The 15,446-nt window shown below is 32.1% G+C and overlaps 1 protein-coding gene across 1 annotated transcript; it reads right to left on the bottom strand.

The window, feature by feature from the left end:
• Nucleotides 1–8,903: 8,903 nt before the first annotated feature.
• Nucleotides 8,904–14,636, bottom strand: LOC127736388 (C-type lectin domain family 4 member F-like). The gene is made up of 4 exons (XM_052246904.1): nt 13,908–14,636; nt 11,908–12,005; nt 10,897–10,987; nt 8,904–9,398 (listed from the first exon to the last, which is right to left on the bottom strand). Exons 1-4 carry the CDS (start codon nt 14,344–14,346, stop codon nt 9,175–9,177), a joined length of 852 nt encoding a protein of 283 aa, XP_052102864.1. The 5' UTR covers nt 14,347–14,636; the 3' UTR covers nt 8,904–9,174.
• Nucleotides 14,637–15,446: the final 810 nt, after the last annotated feature.

A 15,446-nucleotide genomic window follows, 5' to 3' on the forward strand; every position in this document is an offset into this window, starting at 1 on the left:
TTCATATGATGAAGACATAATCTTTCAATCAGTTTAATTGAAGTCTGGAGCTGGCATGTCAGTTAACTGCTAGTAGTCTGTTGTTATTTATGTATTATTGTCATTTTGTTTATTTTCTTTGGTTACATCTTCTGACATCAGACTCGGACTTCTCTTGAACTGAATTTTAATGTGCGTATTGTTATGTGTTTACTTTTCTACATTGGCTAGAGGTATAAGGGGAGGGTTGAGATCTCATAAACATGTTTAACCCCGCCGCATTTTTGCGCCTGTCCCAAGTCAGGAGCCTCTGGCCTTTGTTAGTCTTGTATTATTTTTAATTTTAGTTTCTTGTGTACAATTTGGAGTTTAGTATGGCGTTCATTAACACTGAACTAGTATATATATTTGTTTAGGGGCCAGCTGAAGGACGCCTCCGGGTGCGGGAATTTCTCGCTGCATTGAAGACCTGTTGGTGACCTTCTGCTGTTGTCTGTTCTATGGTCGGGTTGTTGTCTCTTTGACACATTCCCCATTTCCATTCTCAATTTTATTGTTTTTCCGAGTCAGTGCAATCTCCGTAATCTTTGTATGGCCTTGGAGCCTAAATCGCAAGTAAATTTGAAACCAAACATTCTGAACAATTGGTTTTAATTCTGTGTTTGGTTTTCTTGTGCCATCATCATTGGCATATATTGCGTTTCCGGAAACATCACAACGATATTTAGTAGACGATGCCCGACAGATAAAATGCTTTCCTAGATAAATCTCACTTCTATAATTTAACGCTTTGTCCGTATCCGAATTTTTGTATCCAAATTATCTCATATTCATTACAGAAAACGATATCGGAGAAGAAATCCCTCAATATTTGTTTAGAATTTCCGTTTTTTTCAAAATGGGAAGTGAAAAACAATTATTCTTTGGACAGAATTGATATATTAATACAGAAAAGAGTTTTGATACAGTGTTTCTAGAAAGTAAAAAATATAACTAATCGCCGAACCTTTATATGTATATTAGAAATACGACTACTCGTGACCAAACGCCGATATGGATTTTTTTTTTTTTTTTATATTCAAATACAGCGATTAGTCATACTACAAGTAATTGATACATTTTGTGCCTATGCGACAATGAGATAAGATATCAAAATATCAATACAATAGTGTTTGACTTTCAAAAGACACGAACAATTCGATTATGAAGGAATGTAAACGGAAAAGGCAAATGAGAGGTGGATTATTTACATAGTTATAAAACAAAAATGTATTTTAAATTTTTACATCATAATAACGAGTTGTCTTCTTTTCAACTTCTTTAAAGGCAATTGTTGCTGTCTCACATATCCGGTTTGAATAGATGCGTCTAAGAAAGACAACTCAACAGTGTTTCTAGATTCAAATAAAATTATAAAATTTCATATTTTTGTCTCGAATGGAACAAGCGCTTCGGACGCATCAATTTTAATAAAGTGTTATTTTTACTTTTTGTTTGCCATCATCTCAAATATAAAGACAGATAGTTAAGGTACCAAACGAAAGAAGAAGCAATGGAATTCTGTTCAACCAAAATGCTATTTATATAATAAATAAGGAATAATTAAAAATAAATGTACTATATTTGGGGAAAATTTTCATATTTTTCTAGACATTCTATTTTCATAGTTAGTACGTTTAGTTTTGGCAGAAAGCAAGTCGTTTTATTTGACAATATTACGCACATGATATAAGCAGCAAAACAGTGTCTTATCAAACAAACATACATTTATTATAACGAAATGTAAAAGAATTGTGTGATTTTTTTTCTCAATATATGATGATTTAGAAATATGCAGGAAGTGGTGGTTTTACCAACCGTTTTGCAATCCCTTTTGATATATATTCCGTCAGAATGGTAGTTCATTTGCCTAAATACCATTCAAAATGACAAACTTAAAGTTATTTTACGACCATTTTTTTGTACTAGACTACTGTGCCAACTGAAATGCTCAATGCCAATTCATGCATACTTACAAATATACTAAATGCATGTTTTTATCGTATGTTTTATTTCCTGTATAAGCAAATTGAACGATATTGATTAAGACTCTTAAAACCACTAAACGCATGATCATGCAAATACGGTAGTATAACTAAAGAGAACAAAGGTACTCTATCCTTATTACCAGACTATTGTCAGACGAAAGAATTTTCGCAAATATTCTGAATAAATTCATTTAAATTGATGACAAAATGACATGCTTTGTCCCATTAAATGAAAGGCTTTATCCCATTAATGATGCCATGGAACCAGAGATAAAAAAAATAGTGGTGCCGTTCATTTTATAAACTTTAAGATATTATAGTAAATTACCTAGCTTAAGTAGTGCCTATTTTGCAAAGACCCTAATATCAAATTAATTTAATCTAGTGTCTTGCCTCTTGATTATTAGAAAATATAAATGCAATTTTATCAATATGTAACTGGACAGTTATTTCAAATGTCTATATCGAGATTAATAAGTTTCATTTACATATTTCGTTTCACCTGATTTACATGTACATACTATTAGAGTTATTGGGCATGGTTTGAACAAAAGCATACCTAAATGTAATCGGTAAAATGACGCAAAATCTTTAGAGAAAATGCTGTTTTGTGTGACGGTTTTTATCTCGCATAATGCATATTTTAAGGTTTTTCTTGAAATATAACAACATGTGCTATCAAGATTGATTAAGGAATATATTCGCTTTCTATGATTGGTCTTTCTTTGTATCAATCTTGATACCCCTCGATGTGTTTAAAACCCTTATAATATGCATTAGCAGTAACGTGAGATTGAATTAATTGATCGTTGATGTGTTTTCTTTACACATATTTCAAACCTTAAAGCATGTGTATTATCTCCCACAACCCTCTACTCTTTAGTGGTAATCGAGGACTCTAAACTGTAAGCATTTTACACACCAGGAAAAATTATCCTATTAGTATCATTTGTCATAATTTTATCAATAAGTACATCGATCATAATGTACTTATTGATCGGTCATAACACACAGTGTACAGGCCAAAGACCACTGATCATCTGTCAAATGTAATATGTACGGCTTTAGGGTTTTATTCAATATATTTACCAACAGTAGTAAAATGAATTAATTAGTTCTAAAAATTGACACAGCAGATAATATTTCTTAATTAAATTATCCGATTTTTTAATAAATTATTATAAAACATATATTGTAATGTGGTATTACCTTGTGTAAATCAAAAAGAATGTTTATATTATCACTGTAGTCTCTGTTCCACGCTTGTTACATGCAAATGTTCGTTGTTGTGTTCTGTTTCGAATTTGTCACATTTGTCAGAAGGAATAGGTTACCTGGACCTAGAATTATTTCATGACTTCGTTTAATCTACGTACTGACTTTGTTTATCAGTGAACTTATTTATTATTTTGTTACATTTATTTCATTGTAAAGCGCCGAATGTAAATAACTTGTGTGTTACGTCACAAGTAAACGACGTTTTTATATAAATTGCAGAACCCATGGTCCAACTGTGAGATTCTCTCCGAGAGTCTGAATTCAGTAAGCAGTTTACTATGATTTGCAGCACAAGGTAAGAATACTCGGAACAAATATTTAAGACTTGATAAATAAGTCTTCATATTAAAGTGCTGACGTACTGGTTGCTCGGGTAAAATCGCTAGCCATTCAACGAGTACGCAGATTATAAGAATGTACTGCACCGAGTGCAGAATTGTTTTTTTTTAACTTAGTATAAGTAATACACCGTGCTGTATTACTTATTTTATATCAATATAATTTATTTAATGACATTTTTGTGAACCACTGCATTTATTGTATTGCTTATATCTCAAGTATAAATAAGACAAAATATGGGCTTCCATAATGATTGTTGCTACGCATCACGGTGCGAATCTATTAGTTTCATATGCTATTCACGCAATCTTGAAGTTATTACTCAACTAATGTTGGTTATCATTGGTTGCATTATGGTGTGGGAAAGATTCAATTGTTTAATATGAGTTATAGAATTGGTAACATATCTCGGACAGGAGAAGATGTTAAATAAGGACATTTTTTTACATTACGGGTATTCAAGATTCGATATGATACCCGATCAATGAATAACTTTGCATTTACTGTTCACCTTACTATATCTTATTGATAAATAAGGAGAGTGACATCATTGAACAAGTTTCTGAGTGCTTATCTGACTATATATGCACAAAAACCAACACTTAAGATGCATATTACTGCCAACGATCTTCAAAAATTTGGTCAGAACACATGTATTTCATTTTACAAAACTAAATGATATAAAAAAAAATTACGCCAAGAGCAGATGACACTCCCGAATCGTGCATCAGAATGGTTGAGAGAATATTTTGAATAGTTATGTCACATCTAATAACAAAAAAGTAAAAATGTTTGTTTAGGAAAACATGCATGAGTTTATTCATATGCAAATAACTATTGCGTCAGAAATTACTGTTTAAAGTTCCACAACTCTGGAACGGCGCACCAAACAATTTTTCAAAATCCAAAGAGAGTCTACATTCACCATAGCATCATCATTGTACAGTTTGAAGTAAATTGACCTAAGCATTCTAGATACAGTGTATGACATGAATAGCATTTCCTTTTATTAATTCGCCCGTCAAAATCATATTTTTTAAAAATCACGGTATCTCCTAAATGACACCAAAAGGAATTCTAAAACCAAAAGGAAATATTTTCTATCCATCCTATTGTTCCGTCATGTGATTCATGTTGTTGCACTTCGGTGTTACTGTTGTTCATTTGTTTTCCTCTTATAGTTGATGTGTTTTCCTCGGTTTAAGTTTGTAACCCGGATTTGTTTTCTCTTAATCGATTTATGACTTTCGAACACCGGTATACTACTATTGCCTTTATTTAATACAATTTTTAGTTTTTGTAGGAAGTAGTCATGAATAAACTACGGTATGCATTATACGTCACATCTAAGACGGGCTTATAATACCACACTTAAGAGTACTATGCACAAAGGAGACAAATAACACTTCTACCATACTTAAACAACCACACAAACCGCATCTCACTTGAAAATAAGATACAGCAAAACACTCCACAGGTTTTTAGAAAGCTAAAACTTGTTATTATTACTTCCTTCACCGGAGGCCCACATAAGTAACGCCGGGAATCCTAACTCGAAAACCCCGTAACGTTACAATATACATAGTTTTGTAAGGTATTTGCTGGTACATATTCACATTTCCTAAACCAAGACACATACACATTTCAATTATTCAGGAATTTGAAATGATAATTACTTAAAAGAGAGGCGAACGATACCAAAGGGCCAGTCAAACTCATAAGTCGAAAATAAACTGACAACGCCATAGCTAAAAAAAAAAAGACCAACAGACAAACAATAGTACACAAAAAACAACATAGAAAACTAAAGACTTAGCAACACGAACCCCTCAAAAACCTGGGGGTGATCTCAGGTACTCTGACAGGGTAAGCAGATCCTGTTCCACATATGACATCTGTCGTGTTGCTCATGTTAATTACAAACCCGGTAATAAGTCTAATTCGGTAGGTTACATTTGGGAAAAGGGGACGGGATTGTAGTTACGACATTAGGAACATATCAGCTTCATCTGTGAAGGGATGATTTCAACTTCACCACTTCATGACGTTGTCAGTTTGTTTTCGATCTATGAGTTTGACTGTCCCTCTGGTATCTTTTGTCCCTCTTTTGGAACTCTTGGTTTGATATCTTCCTTGTGAGCAGCATCCCTCTCTCAAAGAAATCTTGATAGGAAATACAAGCCCTGGAGTATCGTATCAACTGGGAGATATATACTCCGTATGCAGGCGCTGCTAGAATGTTGCTACATAAAAATGGAAAGTTCACAATATGGAATCTGAAATCATCTCTTTTGTCATAAAGTTTTGTTTTCAACCGACCCTCATTGTCAATTTCTAGATGTAAGTCAAGCTATGAGGCAGACTTAACTCTATCTGTTGTATCCATTATCTCAAGTTCGATGGGATAGTTGCGTTAAACATAGTCACCACATTTTGTATTATATAGTGAGAGAACAGCATCTATGTAGCGGAAAGTAAAGTTAAAGGATACTGCTAACTTCTGAAGAAGTTCCTGTATGAAGTAAGCCTCATATGAATAAAGGAACAAGTCGACAAGAAGAGAGGCACAGTTGGTTCCCATGGGAATGCCGATTATTTGTCGAAAAACACGTCCTCCAAACTTTGAGAGTTAATACTGTTATCGGATGGTATTATGCACATCCACGTAGTATTGAACGGCGTTGAATCTAGTTTAATGGTACATTATTTTATGTATTAAGTAGGATGTAATGTGTGTTATAAAGTTGGCGATTGGTAACATGTAAAATTTGTAGCCTTATTGTAATACATACAAAGCATTTAAATAAATAAATAAAATATATTCAAAATATCCGCCTTCCTTTTTAACTTTTAACTTTGTGATTAAAAAAGAACTTCCTGTATCAAGTTTTCTAAGTCTGACTGAACAAATACATGTGTTTTATTTCTTTTTCACTTACAAGGAAGATAATAAGTGGCTTCTGGTCTACTCAATGTCTATAACATGTGGAATATGATTTCAGTGTAAATATACGCTTGGTTAACAGTTTTTCCAAAAATATATGGCTTCCTTATACATTTGATTAAATTGAGGAAAGAAATTAGTTACTTCCGGTTTTCCAATTCAAACAGCAAGGACCTAACATTAAACACAACAAGGTCACTACTGAGCTATATTACTATACAACTTATTTTTAAATTTCAAGGGGACAAAACTCCTACGAAATGACACCTTATCCTTTCCACAATTGTTTTGATATGCGACATACTACAACTAACAATTTAGTATAAAATCTGTTGTAGATATTTCATACAATTTTCTAAAGGGTAACAATGATAAAGTTTCTATAGGGAAAAGTCAAACACAAAATAGATCATGACTTTGAACTTTGACCTTAATAACATTTATTTTTAGTGTCTCTATCCCTCATGATTTGAGAGTAACAATTACTGGAGGTAGTTTAATTTCTTTTTAACATATTTAAATCAAATATTTGCTCAAATTATTGTGTGTCTGTATTTTAAAAAAAATTTTGTATCTTCTATATCGTTTGCCATGATACATCAATTGATTGCTAAAGCGGTGTTATTTCATTACCAAAAACTGTCATATTTTTTTAAAGATTCACTTCAAATGTCATTTAAAGTTAAAGAAACTGATCTTCCTTAACATTGTAAAGATGTGGGACGTGTTTATCAATTTTGTCAGATAACGTATTTAATTCAATACCTTAATTCTTAGATGAAATGTGTCTCTTCGAGTTTCCTGTCATGCTAGCTTTGTTTTCCACATTATGAAAATAGCAGGATGCACTCGACATGTAGACATACCCGGACTCGCTCCTTTACTCTCAGTTTTTGTTAGTTATCTTGATTTGTCTCTTTCCAATCGATATTCGAGTTTTTAACATCATTAAACGCGCATTAATTCAGTACACACTTTCTTTTCAAATTTTCATATATATGATTGTTCTGTCCCATTTTCAGGACAACATTAAAAACAAATCCTGTAACAGTTTGGCTAAGTCCTACATACCTTTACGGGAAGTGTAGTTCAGACTGACCATTTTATTTACAAATTGTACGTATATTATGCTCCTGAAATAAATTGAGGTGTCCATACATTTTAAAAATATTTGGATTTTTATGTCGACGTAGAGACCAGTTATTATCCTTTGAGAAAATACCAATTCAATTTTTGTTGATTTAGGCGGGAACATTTTTAAGCTTTTTAAAATGTTATTTTACCAATTGTGTCATTTTCCCGATGGTGACAGTTTCATTGAGTGTGATGTATGCATAACAGGAGAAGTTAACACTATCGACTCATCTGGTTGCTCCTTTGGATCCCTCTGGTTTTTTTTTCTGTTACCTTGATTTGCATCATTTTTATTGATTAACATCGACAAACTACTGTTTCCCACATTTTTAATGATTGACGACATTGTTTTTAAAGTAGCTGCAGTGTACGATGTCGATTAGACTCTATGTAAGTGTTTTTTTTCAGGTTGGAGTTATCATTCATTTCGACATTAGTATCCACAAAATGTCGAAACGGTGACAGAAGGACATATTCTTCAGCCATTGCAGGATCGTCAAATTTGACAAATGTATAATGGGGCCGTTTGGACGGATTTCAAATCGTAGTAGTATGTTTTAAACATCCTCGCCATTAAACATCTTCGCCCTTCACAATCCTGGTCACAGATTTGGCTTAGTAGGTCTAAGGTATTTGTTACCTGACCTTTCTTCTATATATGTATGGGTTTCAAACTGTTTAATGCTTGATTAAAAATGAACATGGACGTACAGTAGTTCAGTTGTAAGTGATTATCAATCTAGGTAATTTGCTGAGTAACATTTTGTTGACTTGTTCGTTCATATCACCTTGGCTAGTCTTTCGTGTTGCACTCTTGGTCCACACATGCCACTGGTAGCAAATCATGGATACACAATTATAATAACCTTTTATAAATGAAAACCGCATTACAGGAAATACATTGTACTTTAAAATCAATGAAATAAGTTTAGATTCCTTAATACATGTCATATTCTTTCTTTTTTACCATATTATGCAATTATTGACATTAAAAGAGAGACCTGACTATGTTGGTTGTGCTAAAAAACGATAAAATCTACCAGATTTTCTATATTAACCCAAAAAAAAGAGATGTGTGTGTGTGTGTGTGTGTGATAGAAACTTTTCAAACAACACCCTTAATCATTGGCACTGACTTTTCCTTTGAACTGTCTCATGATATTTAATGAAATCATTGCATAATCAAACACAAATACAAAACAGACATTTCCAATAATATTTCATATTACTCTTTTATTCTCTGAAAAAAATACATGAAATAGTTTGTATAGTATTTTTGTTACTTTCATATTCTTTTTTATTAAACCCAAGTAAAAGATTTTTAAGAATATTTAAAACGAATTTTGATTTCACATACAATTGACCAAATTGGTTATATGCTGTTGTTGTACAGACTTTCTCCCAAATGTATCATTAGTCTAACACATTGATTCATTTGCAATGCAATGATCGACCATTACAGCGAAAACATTGTCATATATAAATCTTGCAAATGAAATTAAGTCCAATATCACAATCATAATCATCCCATTTGTACTGATGTTTTTTCCATAAATTAACACATTTGTAACTATCTTGCGGCTTTGGTTCATCTGGCGCCCATCGCGTGTAGTCCATGCCTCGGGTCTCCCCATTGGAAGTAACCCATTTGTATGTTCCATCACTGATTTGTTTTCCACCAATCCAGACACTCGTTGCTAAAAACAAGAAAAGATCTTTAGTATGGATGACTTATAGAAATCCTGTTTGATAAGTTGTAGTCTAATTGATTTATACCCAATATTAACGTGTACTCCTATATACAAACAAGATATAAACCAACAGTAAGTTGTATATCCGCCAAAAAGTTGTAAACAAATCAATATTTATGTGATCAAATGATGAGAAAATAAAAACAAAAGTAGATTACAAACAAACAAACGATTAAGATTTTAAATATATGAGTAAGTTAAAATATGATTATAACATAGAAAAAACATACTTATTTATGTTGGAAAAACCTATATAAAACATACTTTTGAAAACTTATTTCCTTATTCTGAAATCATGTTTAACTAAGTAAAAACATACTTCTTAAATGCACATAGGCCGGTTGGTGACACATGGTTGCTAAATTCCACGACATTTGCTCTCTTGTGGATAGTTGTCCTATTAACTATCATGGTCAATGTATCAAATCAACAGAGGCAATAGGATCGGGGGGGGGGGGGGGGGGGGGAGGGGGGATTGTGTGCAAGTAAAGCAGATATTTATTTAACCTTAGTCACTGCCATTTGTGCCTGAACCAAAGAATATGAAAAGAAAAATAACAATTCATGAATTCGGTACGTCATCAAGAAAGACAATGCCATGAAATTGAAAGCCAAGGGTGGATAAGTATTTATCAAAACATTACATTTGCAAATCAAGCTGTCAGGACCATGTTATTTTTTCGTTGTTGTTTTACCTTTTATAAAAGTATATTTCCTACATTATTTACATCCATACTGCAATAGTAGAGAGAAGAACGGTTAATTTTCCTTTCAGCAGATAAGTTCTTTGAGCTTGTTTTCAGTAGCAGTGAGCAATTTATAATACGATCTTATTTGTTTTATTATTTGGTCATTTAGTGTATACTTCGGTTTTTTTTTTCTGTATACCGTATTTATGACGTCAAGTCCTTTTTTTGTACTTATTTTGTTGTTTTTCTCTTTGAATTACACTTCCTTGATCGAAAATACGTAAGGGGAATATTGAGATTAAATAAAACCAACACCCGTTAAACCGTGCAACATGGTTACGAGGCAGTAGAAATAGATGATTAACCAATAGGAAAGTTGTAAACCAATCATAAAATATTATGTAAATATATGTAGGTTGTAGTTATCAAATCTTTTAAACTTTTAAAAGTCATACGTTTTAAATTTACTTTTCTAAAATTCACCTTTACCCATATTTAGATAGTAAATGGTCGTTTTGCTCAGATAGATTGACAAAAGCTATTTTTCATCATAAAATCGATCATTCCATCATCGGATGATTTTCATTCAACCAAAAATCTCATATCGTTCATCTTTTTACTCAACATTATGAAATATAAAAAATGGAATGTGAAACCTTTCCCCCAATTAGATATTTAGCAACGAATAGTGTTAATTCATTGACAAATTTAGCGTGCTTTCCTTCCTTATTGCGAGGAATTAAAATAATATAAACCTAAATATGTACGACTGTATTCAGCCAACCACTTGGCTTCATTTTCATAACAAATATCTGCAAGCCATCCGTTCTGATATCTGCATTCCCTCTACAAAACACAAGTTCATATTCCGTTATGTTTATTTAAAAATCATAATCCTTTGAAGTAAAATGTAAATATTGCAACACCTAATTAAAAAGACTGTATACATGTACATTATGCAGGAAGAGACAAAAATTTAGTTGCGACAAATTCCTTAAAGGAACGATAATAGGTTTTCTAAACGTACCATAATATTATGAACATAGATAAATGCCTCAGATATTGATTTTCAGTATAGAAGTTTCGTCTCAGTTGCATCAAATTATTATTGGTGTTGTCCATAGATAAGTAAAGAGTTTGTGCACATACCTTCAAGAGGTATTCACAATAAAGTGCAGCCACAATTTACAAAATTGAACCAAGGGTCTCGACGTTAAGCTAAGGTTTGGTCTTGATCGTCAAGATGGTGATTAAAACACTTTTCACTTTAAAACGTTTTAATAATATTAATGGCAATTTTGAATTTTTACTGTTAAGACGAGATTAAGATAAAGATCCGAAGTTTACTACAGATGAACATTGAAAGGGTCAGTTTGTAAACATTGACCGGGATCGTATTCAAACTAATTGACTTCACTTTCTAGTAATTGTAATATTCATATAACTCATAATCGTACATAAATCGTAATTTTGAAATAATTTTTCATAGAATGAGCGGCTACACATGCATTTGTGAACGTATTCTGAGTACATTATGGGGGCAGAAGTTCAAACATTGGTTATAAACAAAACTTTAAAAAGTTTTAAAAGAAACATACACATTATCAGATTAAATACCTATCAATGTCCCCACTGGTCGATTGAAAATGATTTATGCTGAAGAAGGACACACATATGGCCGTATGGCAAACACCATGTCAATTAAAATTAAGTGTTATGTTTAAGTATTACATGAACAAATATCGGAGACATTTTTCCATATTTACCTGTGCATCGTCCCATGGTAGTGTGTTATTACTAAAGCAATAAAATGCGCCAAAGTCTGCCCGTCTCAACCAGCCTCCAACGCAGTTAATATAACTATCTATCAATTACAAAAAAACGACATATTTGTTTTAAGTTAACAGGACTTTCTTGGTGCAATAACTTATGAATCGTTCAACCAAACCTTTTCAAAAATGTAGTAACTGATGACAAAGTGGAGGTCAAGTTCCATATTTTCCATTCAGGAGTTATGATCCTTGATATATCGGGAAATGGCACTTTGTAATGTAAACGTGCAAAAAATATGACCCGTTCAACCAATGTTTTTCGAATTTCAATTTGTTGTTACTGATGACAAAAAGAAAGACAACTGCGATATGGACGATTTTCTCTTTTGTCGTGCAGGAGTTATGGTCTTCATAGACTGAAAATGGCTTTTTATGTCACAAGAAGTGGAAAAACAATTTTTTACCATATTTGCATATTTTGCAGAAGCTATGATTATTAGATAGAAACTGTAAACAGCAGAAATGTTAAGATCATTGAGATGTACAAATAAGTCAACTTATTAATACATATTTATATTGATGAATTGGTCAATTGACCCCTTATAGGAGTTATTGCCTTGAAAGACCTTTTTACTCATTTTGCGTATTTCCGAGAATGTTAGGCTAAATTTATAGAAACTGTTAACAGCACAACAAGATCTACAATGTACAAGCAAGTCCAATAGCCGATATTGTCAATTGATTCCATATAGGCGCTTTTGCCCTTGATGTATTGCTTTTACCTATTTTTCACTACTTGATAACAAATTCGACAATTACCGGACTTTTTGTTTGTTAATATCTTTCACATTACAAAATTGACCTTCACACTTTTTAATTTGAAAATTGAAATTTTTCAAGTTAAAATATATTCAATGGCTCATTATATTCATACGAATTGGACAGTTGCCATTAGTTGTAATGATGGTTTATATGGAATTAAAATTTACAACAATATATGTAAAACCTTAGATTTCTATTTCTATCAATCTCTGCCTCGTATTCATTCTGTCGAGCAGGGATTCAGAATACCAGGTTATTTTCGGATATGTAAATTTACCAATTGTGTCTTATTTCCGATTGTAACATTTGAGTAGGGATTCGCCTTGTGGGTTATGTATGCATGACAGGAGATGCTTACCCTGTCGACGAACCCGTATTGTTTCTTTTGGAGTTCATGCGACTCCCTCTGTCATTTTCTTTCAACTTGATTCGCATATTCTAAATCGATTTATGAGATTTGAACATCGGTCAACTACTGTTAGCTCTAATTTGAAAGATGGAACTGATTGTTTCTCTCTATCTATAACAGAATTTTACGTTTAAGTACGATTATCAGTTGTATCGCCACCTGGCTTTACACTCGTTTTTATTCATTTTTCATGCGTAAAATATAATTGGAAATCATCTTCTTATTTTAGCTCTTATCATCAAGGTGATATTAAAGACTTCCGCCATGTTGTAAAAGCAGAACACGATCGGTCTAGATTTTTTATCAAACAGATAAATGTTGAGGCAAGAAGGCAGTTCATTTGAAAAACTTTTAATTCAAATGAACAAAATCCTTTGAATTTGACTTATACTAATGAATGTTTTTATCAATACTGTATATTTCATTTTTGTTTAAAAAGCTAAAATTAAATTTACCTTTATATATCACTCAATTTTGTTTTATAAAGAATTGTAAAATAGGTTTTCTATGTTTTTATAATTTTGTTAAAAGATTTTTTTCGAGAGCTAGCTTCCTATACTTTATATAAAAATTCTGTCTTTTAGTTTTCTTTTTATTCACATAACAATGCTTTTTTCCTTATAAAATACATTTTAGCAAAGTATGAAAACGTTCTCTCAGCTTTTTTTAATGTCCCTATAAAATCTTAATTTAATATTTGCGAATATAACAAAAGCTCCCCAAATGATCATGCTCAACCGTACATAATGATTTATAGATGTACCTGATTTATTAATATACTCTCCACATCTTTCTTGTCGCAAATATTTGTTGTCTAACACATTGACTCTGTGAATCAGCTCATGTGATGTTTCATTGAATGCTGTCCAAGAGTGAATTGTGTCATTCAGTTCTAGTTCCTGCTGTATAGTGATATCGTGTAAACTTTCAATTTCGCATGAAAATGTCCGCCTAGTGTTTTCAAGTTCATATTCTAACTGTTGCTTTTGTCCTTTCAGGAACGCAATTTCATGTTCGTTATTAACAACTCTTTGAAGCAGAGCAATATAATTTTCTTTCATTACGCAAACTTCCATTCCGATATCTGTGATTTTCGCCTCCTCACAGTGAGCATCCACAGAACTTTGTGTTCTTATACCAAGCACATATCGATAGCAGGAGAATGACAGTAATGAAAATACCACAACTAACCACTTATTCATTTCAAAAAATATTAAATGTATTTCTACATTTACATGTAATTCGCAATCTTCTTATATTTTTTTAAAACACCTAATAGAACACATGAAAGGCAGGCACAAAGGAGTATTATTGCACAAAAGAAAATTTGTTCGCAAGATAAACAAAGGTTAATAGTATAATCCAAATGAATAAAGTTTAACAAAAAAAGTAACAAAGTCGTACATTATGATATCATTTGAACGGATGCAATAATAAGTAAAGTTGACCAAACTTTTAATGAACCTCTTACACGTCTTAAGATCAAAACTATGATCAACTTGAAATACATCACGATACTTGAAAAGGATTAACATTGCTTAAGCTTGTTTTTAGAACACTTGAGTTGGATACAATGTACGTGTAAACTACTAAATCATTAAGTTTGATTTTATGCAATGTTGAAATGAAAAAAAGATTTTTTTGCTATTAATGGCGGGTTTTAAAAACGTATGATACAGTTTTTGGTGACCATGTGAACAATTAAATAAGATGAAATTTTACAGATGCTGTAATAGTTAACGAACTGAAAATCTTATTTTTTTTTAATTTCAAAACTGATGCGCTTAAGTTTACTCTTGGAAATACTGTGAAATAGTTATCATTTGAGTGGTACTATATAACTTGAATATTCAAAGTGTTATATATATATATATAGAGAGAGAGATACCAAAAGGAACACTCAAACTCTGAAACTGACATTATTAATATGCTTGATTTCTTGATTGACAGCATATTTGTTAAAGTTTGGAGTACGTGTTTTTTTTTCTTCAAAACATCAAACGTCATTTTCCAGTTAACCAACTGTGCTCCTTTTATGCCGACTTGTTCCTTGCCTCATATGAGGCGTACTTCATAAAAAACTTCTTTGGACGACTTACAAGAGGCTAGCATTATCTGCTTGATGTCCTCTCACTACATAATTCAAAGTTTGATGACTTTGTTGAACGTATCTATCCGTTCGAACTTGAAATAAAGGATACAAAAGATACGTTTAAGTTTGCCTCATATCGTGACTTTCATCTAGAAATTGACAATGAGGGTAGGTTGAGAGCAAAGATTTACGACAAAAGAGATGATTAAA

This window comes from Mytilus californianus, unplaced genomic scaffold (genome assembly GCF_021869535.1).
Source record: "Mytilus californianus isolate M0D057914Y unplaced genomic scaffold, xbMytCali1.0.p SCAF_30, whole genome shotgun sequence".
In the NCBI taxonomy this organism is placed as follows: domain Eukaryota; kingdom Metazoa; phylum Mollusca; class Bivalvia; order Mytilida; family Mytilidae; genus Mytilus; species Mytilus californianus.